The sequence below is a fragment of the Alligator mississippiensis genome, chromosome 4 (genome assembly GCF_030867095.1).
Source record: "Alligator mississippiensis isolate rAllMis1 chromosome 4, rAllMis1, whole genome shotgun sequence".
Lineage (NCBI taxonomy): Eukaryota > Metazoa > Chordata > Crocodylia > Alligatoridae > Alligator > Alligator mississippiensis.
The window spans coordinates 30,678,473-30,697,025 of record NC_081827.1 but is presented as its reverse complement, the minus strand read 5'-3'; the positions used below and the strand labels follow the sequence as shown (position 1 = coordinate 30,697,025).

Sequence of the window (18,553 nt, the reverse complement as noted above, 5' to 3'; positions counted from 1 at the left end):
CAAATTCAATGGTACCATAAAAGCCTGTGAATCAGTGGTTTCTTTCACAGGATCATATGGATACTTGACAAAAGTATCTCTCATACTTCTCAAACTACCCATACCAGTTTAGAATAGATAGCATTACAATAAAAGTTTATACTTACCTAACACTGAGATTAAGAGACTTGTAACTATATTAACAAATTAATTTTATCAGTTTAACCCATCTTTATGTTTAGTACCTGTTAAAGGACGTTCATTTTCTGATAGGTTAAAGATTTCATGGAAATTGCCTCTTTTTGTAGTATGAAAACGACTACTGTCTTCATCTTTATTTACTCCAGTTGGGGCATTTGAACCTACATAGCTTCTTGATGCTGCCGTTTGAAGCTGTAAGAAGAAAAAGCAATTCATGTGAATGGCAATATTTAAATTTCACTCTTTGAAAGATTAGTCTATTAATAGTTTAACATTCCTCCTTTAAAACTGAATTAAAAAGCATAGTAGAAATGCTATTCAAACTCATTTTAGGTAACTCCAAAGAATGACACCGTGCAATACTTACTACAAAATCTTGCTATGCCATAATGCACTAATTGACCTGAAGATTTTTAAAGGTGCTGATTCAACACATTTCACTCTTTAGACAGAAACCCTCTGAAGGGGACATTACACTAGAGGCACCTATAACATTTTTGCACAGCCAGAAATTTATCAGATTAGATATGGGTATGCCACTGCACACAATTTAAATTGTTTTGCTAGTGGGAACTTCCTAGCTAATAAGTAACCAGTAGCCACACTTAAGACCTGTCTGAAGGGACATAAAACAAAATCCAAAGCACTCCAAATAAATAAAAACAAACATTAAACAAAAGAGAAAAAACAACAAAAAACACACAAAACTGAATAAGCTTCTCATGAACACAAATGCTGAAATAGTTTTCCACACTATGATCCATACCTTTTCATACCCTGACAGCTAGCAGGAAAAGAAACAAACACAAATGTGACAGTGACAAAAAAAGTGAAATCTATTTAAACATTATTATATACAGAATAAAACATGAACTGAGTGAAGCTGCAAGATCCTACTTGCCTATCAAGGAACTACACACAATGAAAGCAACTTAAAAAAAAAAGCAGTCAGTGGTTAGAGCACATTAATTCAATTCTTTCAGGTTATTTTCTAGGTTAATTCACCCCTAACTTCAGAAGACGATCAGAATTTCATAGGTTAGTACTCCGATTAAGAGCAAAATGGTTCTAAGTGAAAGGTGACGATTACGGAGTGAAGCATTTCAATGGGATGGAATAAAGCAAAAGTCAATTTTAGATAAAGCTCCTGACCAATTGACAAAACCTTTTTTTCTGGCAGAGCAGCCAACACCTTATTTTGGAGAGCTTCCTTGCATCTTCATTTCCTAGCATCTTAGATAGTAATCAAAAGGGCTGTCATTTGTCAGGGAAGTACTCCATTCCCATTTATACTACACATACACTCCCCCATATACCATACGTGTGAGTGAAGTATCCAGCCCCTATATTTAAGGCTATTCTGTGAAGAGCGAGCTAGTTATCCTTAGCGGGCATTTCAAGATAAGTTCAGGCTCTCAGTACCTCAAGGGATTTAGCCCTAACTGAACAGAAGTTCAGAGCAAATGACATTTGGCACCGACACCACTAGGTACAAGCTTTTGTAATCAGATGAAGTAAGCTCTTGCTTACAAAAGTTTATGCCTCTTTGTATGAGTTAATTTATAAAAGGGGATATTCTGCCTTGTCTTCTGCCCAAGTTCCAGCTAAACAGTTCTAACTGCCTTTTATTAGGTACAATTCAACCTTGCGAAACAGATAGGCAAACGTGGACTCTTTCCCATCTTGCCCCAAGGGTTACTGAAGTAAATTGTTTCCTTCAGGGGATGAGGATAAAAAAATAAAAAGGACTGAAATTGAAAGTGAAAACATCATAGTTACAGATGTCTTCACCACCATTTTTCTTGATAGGCAATTCACCACTGAAACTGGCTACTACGGGGCATCAGACAGGCTCCACCTCTTCAGATCAAAGGAGATATGCTTGGTGAGATAATTTATTGTGCTCCCCTGCTAGAAGGATCATATCCTTACCAGGGTGCAGGATCAAGTTACTTCTTGAGCATTCTCTCTCTAGCCCCCTGAATCCTTAATTCTTTTCGGTACAGTAGCCCAGATTCAGCACAATAGATGGAAAATGGCCGTTAAGGCTAGCAGTTAAGGTCCAATCCTAGGAGGCAGGAGATACTCCTTCAGACAAATGATGGCATGCCTGAGCAAATGCTTTCACCACAAGACTATTGTATAGAAGAAGACTACCACCACTGCCAGCCACACTTTAAAAGAGTGGCTAATGCACAAAAGGGACAACTCTGTCTGGACTCCTTTGTACATCTCCCCCCTAAAAGGGCAGTGTGCGCATAGCAGATGGGTACACTACTGATTTCATTTCATAATTTTATAGACTTGATCCCAAGACAAATTTATTAAAACTGCCTCTCCACAGAACTTTGGAGCATTTTTAAAACTTAACATGATCAATTGGCTCTTTTAAAGTGTGGCTGGCAGTGGTGGTAGTCATCTCATACGCCCCAGTTTTGTGGTGAGAGCACTTGCCCAGGAATGCCCTTCTTCATCTGAAGGGGTTCAAAACTATAACTCCCATTTTATATTGCACTTTAAGACTATCTTTAAGATAACATAACAGAGATTTATTGTCTTTGAAAGGGTGTGTACGATCTTATAACTGATTGTTAAAACACTCAGATCAGGGCTGGCCAATTTTAAAGTAGCTAGCAGCTGCACACCCTTCAGGACACACTAGCACGGACTGCATCAGTGGGGAGTCACAGCCCAGCGGGGTCACATGACTCCCCTCCAACTATACTGACAACACAAATGCTTCCTTTCTGCATACCCTTGCCACTGCCATACTGCATGCTCTCCCGCTGCTACATCACACACCCTGACACAATCCTAGCCTCCCAGACTCAAATTCCCCCAGTATTTTGCCATTCAGGCACCCCAAGTTGAGGGCTCCCCTGGCACTGAAGGCTGTGCCATGCTGCACCACTCGACCCTCTGGGAAAGGGGACCCAAAGGAAAGGGAAGCCTGGAGCCCCTGTCTGCTGCCAGAGCAATGTGGTGGAGCTGTGGCCAGGTAGGAGCCTGGGGCCACAATTTAACCTCTTATGGGGTGCATGCAGCCCGTAGGCTGCCATTTGGACAGCCCTGATTTATATAATAATACAATAATAGGGGATATAAAAATACAATTATACCATTTGCTATCTAGCTCTTATTATATGTACAAAAGAAGAATCAAGTTGTATATTACACATGCCTACAAATATTAGAGTCCTAACAGATTGAGAGGTTACTTAAAACCATTACTTATAGGTCATCTTCTTCTAACACACTTATAACCATCTATAAGATGTGGATATTCACGTCTATAAAAGGTATTTCCAACCTTTACTAATAATTTTCCTAACTTAAGGGGGGTTGGAAACTCAAGCATTATGGTTTGGGTAATTTTTCACTTCTAATGAAAATGAAACGATACTTCAGGCAGTTTGAAAATCCAATCCTGGCACACAAGGAACAAAAAATTGTTTCCACTTATAATCATGAGCAAATTTGTTACAGAAATCAACATGGACACCAGAATCTCTTTATAGCCAGTTTTATAGTTAAATGCTTAAGTAAGACTTCAGAATTTTTTAAGGAAACTTCACGCTAACAGAAAGTCTCTTCTATAAGATAAAGCAAAACAACTTTATGAGTAATGTGAATCTAGGGGGGTTGTTTGGTTTTTTAAATAAAGACATGTCAGACTGCCACTGAAATTAGGATTCAACTACTACCCTTTCCTCCATGTGCTCTAGCCACTGAAAATGGAATGAAAGCAAGCAAGCCAGCTTGTTCAGATGCATGAAAGTATGAGACTTTACTTACCCGTCTTGACACAGTAGCATTCGACCTTTCTTTTAGTTGAGGATCCGTAGGCAGATTTGTCCAAATGATATAGGGAGTATCATACTTAGCTCGAAGTCTTGGGCACCGTTTGAAAATAAAATCGATAAGGAAAAACTTGATTCCAGCGTAAAGTCCTGAACAGTTTAAACAAAAAACAAAACGCATTTTTAGCAAACACATTTTAACTGGCATTGGTAATCTACCCAAAGTTTTTGTTACATCTCCATTAAGTCAATCAAAAATACCAACACATTTCTGTAAATATATTTTATACTATGCCGAGTAGAAATATATTCACATCTACACTCAGGCTTTTGTCTCAACTCCTAAAAATAGATAACAGAAACAAACAGAGTGAAGCAATTTGGGAATCATATGAAATGGCACTGTTATTCAGCAGACGTAAATAGAAAGACCTGCTATTGACTTCACTGAGGGATAAACACCCTACTTCTGCCAGGGTTCAGTTTGATCCATAATCTTTTAATAGTCCAGATTAATGAATCAGGACAGAAATCAGAAATTACACTGAATATAGACTGACCTAGTTCAGCAGTATCCTTTTGTTATATTGTTAGGGTACATTAGAGTGCTGAACAGTTCTCTAGGTTATATTATTTTACTTTACTGAAGAAGCAAAAAATGTGTCCCATTTTTGCAGCAAAATATCTACACATATTTTTGTTTCTTTGCATGTTTAGTATTATTATGCTAAAGCACAGTAAAAACATCAAACATTGATCTTCTGATTTTAGCACAACATAGAGAAACATAAATACTTTTTCACCTATTTGATCATCTTCTGTCACAAAAGATAATGCTTTTATATTATCCTATAATAATCCCTTACATTAAACTTTCCAGTTGATTATGTATTTGTACTTTTATAAAGGCACCCTTCCATTAACCTAGCCCACTCAACTTATTTCAAACATCTCATCTCTGAGCAGGAACTAATGATTTTAAAAAGAGCCATACAAGCAAGTGAAATATCATTCTAAAAGCCACACGCAGCCTGTTAAACTGTTCCAATTTGTTATTTCAGCGACCATTAAATTGAGCAACACTTTGAATTGAATATGGGAATTTAAAATCAATGCTGCAGTTAAAATGCGACTTATGTGATAATTTCAGAAACACAATGGGAATGTTTAATTCACATACAAGAAGGATTTTTTTGTCCACATTCTTCAGTTCAAAATATCCTCCAAACCTCTATACAGGCTGGTATACTGTATGCTGCCTCCAAACATCAGCCTCCTCTTAGCCCTCTGCTCAGAGCATTTTCACCTATGCAACCCACCCAGCTGACTAGCTATTGAAGTGTAAGAAGGTTGACTAGGGTGTTGTCTGTGAAACAGCTTGGTCTTTAAAAAAGCACTTAAAATTTTAGAATCCCAGTCATACCCTGTGATTATCTCTAGACACCAATTTATTTATTTATTTACCCATTGCAAGCCCAATGATCTTGTAAGGTAGGAAGCAGGATGCAATAAAAGCTGCCCATAAAACAATATACAGCTTCTGAGTGATTTCTGGCTGGACCCACATGAACAAGCTATGAAAACAAAACAGAAATGGTTGTTAAAACATTTTAATTCCAGCTTGCTGAAGATTTTTTTCCTTTAAACAAAGCATACAAACTTACTTCTTGATTTTTTCCAGTATGTCTGCCATTTTGCCAAACAGGTTCTGCATTAAAACAAGAGAATTACTTTTGCACAATATTTTTGCCTGCAGACAGCCAACAGGTAGAAAACAAAACTATTTTCTTACGTTTACAAATCCTTGAAAACTAACCATGAAATTTTTCATTAATGGTTTTAATTAGTCTAGAGCAGTGGTTCTCAACTTTTTTTTTTTTTTTTAGACTCAAGGCACCCTTCCATAAATCTTCTGAATTTAGCAGACTCCATTTCAAATAATGATTTCATTCATTTTTTAACTTTATTTGATCTATTATTTGGAAAAATAGAGCAATTTTTCTGTGATAAAGAACTCAAAAACTACAAGTCAGAGTTTTTCACACTATGGATTCTTATCTGAAATTTCTGTATTTATCTTCTGAATTATATTTAGGTGTTCGTCTCTGCTTTGGTTGCGTCTTCAAAGATAAACTCAAATAAAAGACATTGGAGGGACCTAGCTTTCATTAACAATGTTGCCTCTAGTCCTGCATTGGCACAACTGGCAACATGTTTACTGTCACCACAGTCATAATACAGTTTATTTAAATATCAAATGCTTGTGAATTTTTGCCACACTAACAGTGCTAACAGTGTGGTGCATCCCACAGCATCTGGGTTGAGAATCACCTGTCTAGAGAATTAAGAAATATGCATGAATCAGTAGTTAGGGGCTTTCCAATTGGTTTTATACCTTGCTTTGCAATTTGTGACCCATTAATCATTGGTTATCTAAAGAGAGCAGAAAGAATTGTTTAACCTTACTGCTACACCTGGAAAGTCCAAAGTGTCCTGGCAGGGATTTTAAATTAGGAAGTTTATGTACTAAGCATAGGGAACAGCTATAGTCAGGTCTAAATTTGGCGTTTTTGATGACACTGGAACTACAGGGATTGGTTGCTGTATTTGTTACGGTATAAATAGCAGTTTGGAGACAGGAATTCACTACTCCCATTAAGTTTGACCAACATGCCCTCAGAAAGGGATAAAAATATTTGGGATGATATGATTCCAATTTAGAAAGTTTATAACAGATCCATCTACTGGTGGTTTGGTAGAATTGTGTAATGAAGTCGTGTGTTTGAACCTTGCTATTAAGGTTCATTCTTTGTTTCCAGCAAAATCTCATGATGTGCTCTACTAAGAGTATTGAGAGATGTGATTCCTTTTAGTTGTAGAAAAAAGACAATATGGGGATCACTGATAGAGAACAGTCAGCAGGACTGGGGAAAAGTAAGGAGAGAAAGGAGACAAAGGGCAGAATTAGGCAGTAGAAGGAAGACGCTTGGGGCATGTCACCATGAGCAGGAACGTGCATTCCCCTGGGACAACCAGCAGTGACAAGTATTTGTGCTGCTGCTAGTCATCCCCAGGGAACACCCCTGCATGTGTACTCTGGCTTGCAACACATTGCCCCAAGTGGGGTAGAGGAGGCTGGGGTCAGCACCTGGGCTGGTCCCAGCAGCCTTACCTGGGGGCCTCCCCAGGCTCCAGTAGCAGTGATCTGGGGCCTGCGAAAGCTGGTCAGCAGCTGCAGTGTGGCTCTGGCTGGCCAGGGTCTGGTTTTGGGAGGTGCACACTCCTGCCATGTGCACCACACCACTTTTTACTGGCACGGGTTTTTGGTTTTGTTTTTTAAATCTCCCAGTATCAAAAAAACCTGCTGCAGTGCAAATTAGCAGCATGGCCTGTATGTGCAGCATGTGCAGTTTGTGGCACCGCAGTCAGGTCTTTATCACCATAAGCTGCATGTGCACGCTTGTGGGCCCTTAAAGTTCAAACATGATGTAATATAAGGTTTAGATAATAAAGGCATCTGAGGAGTGACATGGTCAAGAAAGGCAGTGGGTCAGGAAGCTTATCCTCCCAGCTGTTTTGTTCAGAATGTGGGAAGGGGAATAAGGTTCATGATGCGGAAGTCATAGATACCAGAGAAGTATAGTTACAGTTGTCCATGTGGGGGATAAAGACACAAATGAGGCTGCTTGCTGTTAAGGACAGAAGAGAAGTAATCCACATTGCCGAGGAAAAAACTAGTGGAATTTGAACTTCCAAGATGTGCTTTCTAAAGGAGTGGGAAGAGCAAGATTCCCCCTCAAGTTATAGGCCCGAGCGACCCATGCAGTCTGTCAGAGGAAGACAGAGAATAGAGATGAGGAAGGTATGGGAGGAAAGATACTAGTCACCATGTCCAAGTTACATGTCTTGCCCTGAATTCAGAGATGGGTCCATGGGACTAGATGCAGGGTGGTGTACCAGAATGGAGAAGCAGATTTGGGAGTCTGCATGCAATAAATATCTGAAGCAAATGAAATGGCTTAAGTGACGATATGAAACTTATCAATGCCTTTGTGAATTTAAAGAACAGAATATTAGAATGTGGATTTACACCTTGAGACCATAAACTACAGGTAATTAAATTTAGCATAGAATAGATCAATTAACTTCTACATAAAGTTTAAACATTAACCCACAACTGCAGTTTTGCTGCCAAGTAGAGCAAAAAGAACAAGCACAGAACACTCCCCAGTTCAGTTACCTTCCCAGAAGATCACCTATGTACAGATTTTTTTATCAGAGGGTGTAGGTAGAGGGCATAAGATGGGGAAATTAACATACTAGAGGCCTGTGTGAATGCTACTGGTCTGCAGTCAGGCAGGTTGCTTGCTGGAATTTTTTTAAATTTCAGCTACTTCAGGCAGATGTAAAGTTATGATTGGGTAGTTTTAGTATATTAAAATGATTTATTTGAAGTTTTTGTGAGATAACAGATTTGCCACCTCTAAGGCATCTTACCAGAATCCCCCTTCTTATTGAAGAGATTATAAGGTAAACCAGAGCTTGTGCAGACACTTCTCCCATAACTCCCTTGTAGGGGAGGGAGTCCAAGCGTGGACATTTTCCAGAAGCATTATAAGAGCTTTGATTTGGACAGGTCTTCTGCAGGCACATTTAAGTTTGAGGAACTGTCTGGGGAGTTAATTCTATTACATAATATTCTATTTCCATATTTTTATCAGCCTTTATATATAAATGTATCTGATCTCAACTGTAAAATGCCCTGAGGCTCTTCCAATGCAGACAACATAAAAACCACATGTACAACCAGTGGCGATGCGTAGAGGGTGCACGGGGGTACCTGTGCACCCTCTGCGAGCGCCGATGCACCCCATCCAGCCATGCTCCCCATTTAGCCAGCAGGCAGGGGGGCAGGCAGGAGCACCAGTGGCCCCCCTGTGAGTGCTGGCTGAGGAGTAGGGCTGGCAGCAAAAGTGGCACAACACATACAATGGACTACACAAGTCATGAAAAAAGAAATCTGAATGGAGTACAGTACCTGTGCTTTTTGAGCCACATCTAAAACAAGTTGAAACTTTTCTGACACTGTCAGATCTTCCTTTGGAGGTTCCTTAGACAAAACAAAGCATTCCAGTTTACTTTTATCTTGGTCACTGCTCTCCTCATTTAAAAATTCCTAATGGGACTTGCAGTAAATAAACCCAAACACTTCCTCTGCAATAAATCCTTTTCTTTAGATTATTAGTAGTTTATTGCCATCAGTTTTCTGGCTTTTACTTCTTCCATCTCTGGCCACCATCCCTCACATTTACAAATTGCTTCCCTCTCTAACCTATATCAAATTAGCAGAACATTTGCATAATCCCTCCTTCAAACAAGGATCAACGAACAATATAGCATATTAATACTTTCATTCTTGATCCTAAAACTGTACAATGTACAACCAGCACTAGAATCAGCCTGCATTTTCTATATACACTAGACATGCATATTATGCATTTATATTAACGTTTAAAGATTTATGAAAGTTATAGGTGTACAAACTTCACAAAACTGTGTCCCTTTAAAAAGCAATAAGATGATCCCTGGTATTCTCCATGACCCTCAGTAAAAAAAAGTTATGAAATGGTCTGCAATTCAACAGATTTTATCTACTGTCAGTGCTTCTTCCTAAGAATTTTTGCAGACTATAAAATGCATAATTCTAGCAGTTTATGCTATTTGTTGATTTTATATACATCTAATCTCACACCATGCTTTTGAATATAGGTGTCTTGCCCCCCTAAAAAAATCAGCCCCCCCGCCCAATTGGGGTGCATGCATTGAGCAGGGAATCCAATTTTCTGTCTGAGATAGAAACACCCTGGTTTAATTCTTGTTGTACAGTGCAGCAGCTGGGGCATTACTATTCAAGCAGCTGAGGAAGTCAATTGACTCAATGGCACACTTTTTCACTCCAGAGGTGTTAACAATTATCTCTCTTTTAGTGGGCCTGATGTTTTAGTAATCAAACGAACCTTTCTTAGGGCAATTTTGCTGTGTGCCAGCTGCTCCTGGTCTCTCTCCTCCTATTTCACAGCCTTTAGCTCATTTTAAAATTGTAAAACCACCTATGGAGACCAGTTAGGATTTCAGCTTTAATTAAGCAGGAAAGAGAGGGCAAGTCATCTGAAGATTAGGCTCTGTCCCTGCTCTACACAGCCACAACTCTGGGGAAAAAAAATCTTCATTCTGCCTTTCAAAAAAAACAAACAAACAAAACAAAGGTGTGTATTATATTCCAGGGCCTGTTGTATGCAAGAAAAATACAGTATTTGATTTCCATAAGATCAAAGTGACTATGTTACATCTTTATGCTATTACAATGGACATTCAAACAAGAGTATACACAAAGTTCCTGAATTAAAGAAAATCCATTGGATTCAACTTCAGTGTTTATCCCAAGTCTCAGCTTACCCCAAAAATCTGGTGCACATTTACAGGTCTCACCAGAAACTGCTAATGATTTTAGTAAAAAATAAAATAAATTAATGAATAAACAAAGAAATAATAAAAGTTGGTTTTAAAACTACAAGTAAACAGGATTTAAGAGTGAGGGTAGCATTGCAATTTTATGTCCTCCCCTTCCTCCAAATAAGCAATAAAAAACCCACACAAATAAAGAAGCTTTGAAACACTAATATTCATGTAATAATGCATTTGCTTTGGAACAACAGCATGAAATACTGTATAACTGAAGATTACAGACTTACAATGGGTTCAGAGACTTCAGGCACGATGCTCCACTGTATTCTCCAACCCCTAGAAGCCAAGGGAACAGTCGCAAACAATGTAAATATCCCTTTCTCATCGTGTCTCTAGGCTACTTTGTAGTGTTAAAATGGTTTCCTAGTCTCAGCCCATATTCTTTTTAAAATAAATTATTTTAAAATGAAAATGTTGGCAACATTTTTCAGTAGGTATGTGCTTTCCAAGAGCCAGTCATATAGTTTTGACATTCCAAGCACTTAACACTAACATGCAACAATGAAGAGAACCACGTGTATGCTCAGAGTAAGTGATTTGCAAGTTTGTTCCAAGAAGCAACAACAAACACATGAACTGTATGAAGACATTAAGAGAGCTGGGAGTTCTCTTAAACAGGCACATCAACCACTTTGACAATAAATACTAATTAAGGAATTACAGCATTGTTTCACAAAATATACATTACCACTACATAGGACATTTACAATGAGCTGCCAAATAGAGCTTGTACTTTTCTCCAGGAAAAAAAAACAAACCCACAACCTACATCATTACACATTGTGAATGGGTTTTACTGAAGTTTCACCTGTTAAACCAGCATTTAACAGATAAAGCAGCACTTAAAGTCAAGAGTTCCACACATATTTAACTGAAGTTGACATGTTAAATTTTAGTTAGGCAGGGTGTTAGTGTGGGGAATCTCATCTTTTTAATAAAACTCTTGATATACTATAGGTCACAATAATTGATTAGCACTGGAGTGATTTTTTCACTATTAACATTTCTAAGACTGATGCTGAGGTTTTGGAAAGAAGAGTTGAAAAGCAAACAAACAAAAAACCTAAACTTTGTGACACAGGGTGAGATTCAATACCAATACAACTAATCTTTAAATACCTCTTTTTTCCATAAAGTTAACATATGCTGGGTTTTTTAGTGTTATTGTAAAAGGAGATATAATCGGCATAAAGTATTGAGAGTACCTAAAATACAGAGTATAGAGTTTTGGCACAGAGTACATAAAACACTGTTCTCAGGCAATGAAGATTAATTAGATTTAAAACTGTAAAAAATTAAGTCTGCTTTCATTAGCATATTTGTAGCTAAATTCAAGTACTGTATTTATTTACTCAAATCCAAGATAAGATTTTATCCTTTCCAGTCAGCATAGGGAGTAGTGGGTTGGGGAGCCCTGTCTACCAGCCTAGGGCAGGCAGTGGTTCAGCTCTGACCCTAAGGGAAAACTGGTGGTGATGGGGAGCCAGAGCAGAAGCTAAGTGGGAGGGAGAGAGGGCAGGGGGCAGGCAGGTAGTGGGGGGTGGGGAGGCATTAGGGGGGCATGTGGCAGGGGTGCAGGTCTGGGTCCTAGCCCCCCACCACCGTTTCCCCTGCCACAGCACTGGACAGGATGAATATAAGACAACCTTCCACTAATTAGATTTGTTAAATGGAAAACACATTTATAAAATTTCCATGTAATTATTGGGGGATTGCCTTAAATTCAGAGTCATCTTGGATTCAGGTGAACATGGTAGTAGTTCAAGGTCTATAACAAAGTTTTTTCTACCCAAAAAAAGTAACACAACAAGCTTCAAATGGTAAATGGGGATGCTCTCCAATGATTTATCAGTACTATGGAAAGGCATAATGGAATCTCAATATGCAACATTGATTATGATAACTGGAATCACCAGAAACCAAATATCACTACTTGGTATGATCAAAATGATAATCCTAATATTAATTTAGTTTATACACCTTGAGCGATTTGTCATAGCTTCAAAAATCTCAAGCTGCCAATTAAGACCCATTTTACCCCTTGTTTTCAGCACAAGTAATAGCTTAAAATTTTTCCTGGATAAAATGGATTTAAAAATGCCTGTTCAGAAAATAAATTAAATATTTAAAATTGGTCTTCAGATATAAACAAAATAAATACCTGGCTATGAGGTAATTTAGAGATAACCTCAAAATTGCTAAAAATAAGAACATAGGAATGGCCCAGCCATGCCATACAGCATTCATGTAAATCTGCAGATTAAAAGAAGAAAAAAAAAAAGTTACCAGTCACAACTAAATTGCCATGATTTATATGCAGAAATTCATTTGTTGAACCATTCAGTATAACACAACCCACGCTCCAAACACCCCCCCGCAAAACCATTAAGCACTCAGTCATTCCTGGGAACAATAAAAAGACAGGCAGATTCACATATGCAATGCCATCATATAGAACTATGACTTTTATAGCAAGTCTCAAGAAGCATCAAGTGTAGTAGCTCAGTTTCCTGCATGGTATTAAATGTCTCAAACACTAGAGCTATGGGTAGTCACAATAGCAATAGTTAACAATTGACAAATTTAAGGCCAAAAGGCCACACTAGCAGTGAATCAGAGTTTCCTGAGTGGAAGGATAAGGCACTTGAGCAAGTGACAACAGGAGGCATCCTCATTATTTTTCATGCCAACTCTATCCAAAGAGCTGTATCAAGTTTAATAAGCTTAAGTGACAGCAAATTAGTAGGTTCAGGGAACAACCTTTACTTCTGACAAGACGAACAACAAGGGTCCCAAGTTAGTACATCGTATGATATTATGGTCAGATATTAATGGGAAGGGTGGGCCTATCCACATTAGGAATTAGAAAGAGATTGTCGTAAGTATTCAAACAAAGCTCCAGTATTTGCAAGTGGTTTAGATTTGCCATCTCCACCCCTCTTCCCCACCTCTACAAATGTTTCCAGCCACCTGACAAGAGTTTTGACATATGAAGCTTGTCACTGTTGCAAAGGATCAAGAAATCTAAATGTGAAATAATTATGAAATAAAGGGTCACATAGCATTTAATTTAGTATTAAAAACTGTACCACATGTTTTGGCTTTAAGCAAATATATCAAATCAGATTCATAGCAAGCAAAGAACTCTAATAAACAATGGCCAAAAAGTTTTCAGGAAGTTATTGTTCTTGGAGGAAACTGATAACTTACAATAAAGGCAATAGCAGAAGTGTAGACAGAATACCAATCTGATAAGGCAGAAAGATTCTTCACAAAATTAGTAACAGGTTTGGCACCTCTCTCTAGGCAGAAGGAGATTAAAAAAAAAATCAGCTATTTTGGGTAATTAACAGTGGCATGAACCATTTTTAATGTGACAACAAGTCTCTCACAATTCACATCCAGATTGGATTATCATTTAAAAAATTATATAACAGTGCAAAGAGTTCGCTGAAAACCTCAACACCAGCTCAGGTATCAAGAGTTATCTAATAGTAGAAGGCCCAACATGAACTCATGAACATGAACAACATCTGGATGTGGGGGTGAAGAGCTCACTGGCCAAGTTCGTGGATGACACCAAGTTATGAGGAAGCGTGGTCATGCTTTAAGATAGACTACGGATACAGGCAGACCTAGGCAGGCTAGCAAGTTGGGTGAATTGGAATCTGATGAAGTTCAACATTGAGAAATGTAAAGTGCTTCACCCTGGGATGAGCAATTCCCAACACACCTACAGGCCTGGCAGCACCAAACTGACTAGCACCACGAATGAAAAGGACCTGAGGGTAATAATAGACCACAGTATGAATATAAGCCACCAGTGCGACACTGTAGCCAGTAGGGCAAATAATCCTCTGGCATGCACCAATCAATGCAGCTCCAGCAAAACTAAGGAGGTGATTCTCCCACTCTACTCAGCACTGGTGAGACCACAGCTAGAGTACTGCATCCAGTTCTGGGCACCGTACTTTGACAAGGACGTGGACAAGCTTGAGAGAGTCCAAAGAAGAGCCACCTATATGATCAGAAACTTGCACAGCAAGCCACACAAGGAAAGGCTGAGGAATCTGGGACTCTTCAGCCTAAAGAAAAGAAGGCTGAGGGGGGACCTGGTAGCAGCTTACCTCTACACTAGGGGAGTACATCAAGGGCTCAGTGAGAAACTGTTCACCAGGACACACGAGGGCAAACCTAGGAGTAATGTCCAGTAATTCCTGGAAGACTGATTCAGGCTCAACATTAGGAAAAACTTATTCACAGGTAGGGTGTCCAAACTGTGGAATAAGCTCCCTCCAGAGGTGGTGCAATCACCTAACCTGGAAATCTTCAAGAAGAGACTAGAGTGTCACCTTGCTGGGGTCACCTGACCCCCAGTTGTCTTTCCTACTTGGTGCAGGGGGCTGGACCCAATGATCTTCCAAGGTCCCTTCCAGCCTTACAATCTATGAATCTATGCAATTCAGTGTGGGCTAGTTTATTCTACTGAGAAAGTAAATTAGGCCACATTGGACACATCTACATGTTCATTAATGTACTATAATTATGGTGCATTAAGTTGGTACCAGTAATGACAGGTACTAACTTAATGTGCCATAAATCGATGCTACTGGCCATTAGCACAAATGAATGGGGTTTTTTTGTTATGTTAATGTGCATTACACTAAACGTACTGTGCATTAGCACAGGCTTTGCCCACTGCGCTAATGTGCAGTAGAATTAGTCATCTGACCATTGTCTCATGTAGACATGCCCACTGAGCTCTGTGCTGCCACCACCAGCATACAACTTGTATCTGAGCTAACCAGCTTAAGACTCTAGCTTGAGTATTCTTATGCTCTCTCCCGAAAAAAAAAAAAATCAATCTGCAATGCCATTTAAAACTTTCAGCCACTTCCCTTTCTCCACCCTTAAACTCCCTAGCCTTTGATGAACCTGATCTGACCTTGTACACTCTTTTACTCAGTCACGTGTCCTACTTAACTCAAGGTGTACCAGGCCCTTAGTCTGTATAGGTCATTCAGCCATCCTTGCTATATTGTCCATGGGTATTCCCAAAACAAGTAGTGATAGATTTATGCAGAAATACAGTAGTTGGGGCAGCTCCAAGGGGCCATGCTACAGCCCAAGTTGGTGGAACTAGCTAGAAGGACAGTAGCAAGAGAAGAGCTGGTGTTCACTTTTCAGCCCTTCTTTACAGCAATTCCTGTGGCCTTGCGGCAGTAATAGAACCTTAAGAGAGGGTTAACATTAGTAACAACGTTGACTTCAATTTGTGCCTACTGTAAGCCAGAGAACAGGCCTCAGTGGCTTGAGCAGGCCTTTATGCTATCTCACATTCACCTAGCCTTGCTACTCACCTGAAGTAACTTAAGAACTATTCAGATCTACCAAGTAAATACCAGGACTTGATCTTGCAGTTCTTACTCAGGCAGGACTACAACAGACTTCCTGATGACACAGGCCACAGAATAGTCTCCCAAAGGAAGTGAGGGAAGCAATATTGTGTGATAATGTTACCTTTCAACTAGACTAAACAAAGCATTAGTAAACTGAAAGGAACAAGATGCCCTAAGATTTTCTCTCCTAATCACTTGGAAAGGTTCACATTTCCTATTCATCAGGTAGGACCCAAACCTGCTTTTATTCAATCTAGCAGTCTTTATCCTACCAGTCCCAGTAACTTTATACTAGTATTCCAGTATTTGCAAGATCACCTTTCAGTAGTAAAGTGGTTACACAGATCATCAAGAAAGCATTACCATACTCACTTAATTAAAACAACAATATTATAGTCTCTGTAACAAGAAGGTATCCTGTCTAATCAGAGCTGAACAAAGGCATCATATTTACATCCTCTATCCAAGGTGCATAAGAAATTACATTTACTGCGTCAGACCACAGGATACTGGGCAAGATGGATTTGTGTCACAGAGTAGCAGAGTGGATGATGAAAGGGATAGTGGACAGGGTGCAACCAAGATTTCCCACCTATTCCTTTCCCGTTTGCAGCCTCCACCATTTAAGGTGCAAGAAGTTTTAATTCAGAGGTTGTACCCCTAACCCATGCTCAATACCTACTGATGCACCTTTCCTTCAAGATTTTGTCCAATTCTTTTTTGAATCTGAGTAAAAACTGTCAGCTTCCACAACATCTTGTGGCAATGAGTTGCACACTTTAAATACATGTTGTGTGAAAAAACTTCCTTTTCTTAGTTTCAGCTACCTACTAGTTTTATTTTGTTACCCCTAACTCTTGTATTATTATTATTATTATAATAAATAAATTCCTGTTTACTCTCTCTTCATCCTTTAGCTTTTTGTAAACCCTAAATAATCTCTTGTCTAGATTAAACAGACCTAGCCTCTTTAGTCTCTCCTTGCATGGAAGCACCTTCACACCACGCATCACCCTTGTAGCCCTTCTCTAGGTCTTCTATATCCATTTTGAGGTATGGGGACCAAAACTGGGCACAGCATTTAAGCCACTAGAATAGCAACCTACTATTTACTACTCTCACATAAGATTGTGTGTCCATTCACAATCCTGACATGGTTTGGTATGAAGCCCAATGAAACCCATTAGTATACAAACCCAATGAAAAATTGCACAGGTATAATAAACATGTCACTTGTCCAGAACCTTAGAGAGAGAGACGCACAGAGGGATTCCTAGCATTCTACAGTAAATAAATGGAACTGTCTACACTAAGCAAGAATTTAAGGTTTCAGAAACCACTTCTACCTCTCAACTAGATCTATTTCTCAGAACCTCTGAATTTTTGTATGCATAAATATTAAGCTACATTAAAATGAGATGTTTTATGTCTAGATATGGTTGTTGCTTGGTACTTACTCAGTCTTCTCATATTTTCAGTTAACCTAGAAAAAATATGGATAAATGTAACATGTTAATCAGTCTGTACACATTCCAGTGCAACTTGGCATATCTGTACAAGTTGTGTTCTAGTACAGTACATGCTGTACATGCATATCAAGTAAATCAATGTTACAAGTTATTCTCAGCTGCCAAAAGCACATCTCAAAATGAGTTACTAAGCCCTACTACCTTACATCAGATCAAAACCTGGAAGCCAAGTTTCAACATCCCAATGAGGAAGCTATCCTCTGTGCTAAAGAAAGCAATTCTTAAGCTAGTTAAGTCTGAACTGTGCTAATGTATCATATCATTCCATAAAGCAAAGAAACATGGGATATCAATTCTCAATAAAAATCATTCATTTTACAAGCAGTCATCAGCCCTGCTTTTATTACTTTTTATGCAAATAATACTTTGCAATTGATCATTCATTTGGGAAAAAAAGTATGCCCTTTTAATTTGAAAAAAGCATTCTTTAGTTGCTTTTACCTTCTAGCACTAAGTGGCTCTTCTGTTTCCACTGTGTTTTCCTCTGGCTGAAATCTGAAGTCCTCGATATACTCCCCGAATTTGTCATAAAACCACTTCTGGACTCTTGAACATACCGTATGACTCCGTTTATCTGTAGACCCAAATAGTATACATTGTATATTGAGACTCAAAATAAATCTGTTTGAAAAGATCACATGTAAATTGCTGTAAGATGAAACGAGAATTGCTCCTGTATGCGTATTTATAATTTAGTGGTATTCTTTGTAAATTACCTCTTCTCTCAAGACTCAAATTGCTAAATTCCAATTCCAAATAGCAGATTCCACCATACTGTGAAAAACTGAAGATATAAATTAAACAGCTGTATATTTATATAGATATCATTTGTCTGAGTTTAAGCAGAATTATAAATTTAATAAACATCGTGATGTTTGTGTTACCTTTTTAGGTTGTTTTCATTTCAGATTTGCCCTCAAATTTCTCGAGTTTTCAATGCTTAAGACATGAACTTTCAATGAAGTCTTTCAGTTGTTATTACCTGGTTTCTTACTAGGATTTTCTGACTCAGCCAATAAGTGCACTGGGCTTCAGGTTCATGGGGGCTAGTATAACTTTCCAAATACTGACTAATCTCAAACCAAATGCTAGTTGTGATATACTATTTTAAATCAAGCAT

At 38.6% G+C, this 18,553-nt stretch overlaps 1 protein-coding gene across 2 annotated transcripts in view; it reads right to left on the bottom strand.

Moving 5' to 3' along the window:
- Positions 1-18,553, bottom strand: part of GRAMD4 (GRAM domain containing 4) — a 118,463-nt gene that overhangs the window by 13,146 nt on the left and 86,764 nt on the right. For both annotated transcript variants that reach the window (XM_014606488.3, XM_019487419.2), the window contains exons 6-15: positions 17,875-18,007; positions 17,362-17,387; positions 13,716-13,807; positions 12,667-12,758; positions 10,733-10,781; positions 9,019-9,090; positions 5,645-5,688; positions 5,445-5,554; positions 3,976-4,130; positions 225-372 (exon numbers count right to left, since the gene is read on the bottom strand). In XM_014606488.3, the coding sequence (XP_014461974.2) occupies positions 225-372; positions 3,976-4,130; positions 5,445-5,554; positions 5,645-5,688; positions 9,019-9,090; positions 10,733-10,781; positions 12,667-12,758; positions 13,716-13,807; positions 17,362-17,387; positions 17,875-18,007 (921 nt within the window). The remainder of the gene's footprint in view (positions 1-224; positions 373-3,975; positions 4,131-5,444; positions 5,555-5,644; positions 5,689-9,018; positions 9,091-10,732; positions 10,782-12,666; positions 12,759-13,715; positions 13,808-17,361; positions 17,388-17,874; positions 18,008-18,553) is intronic.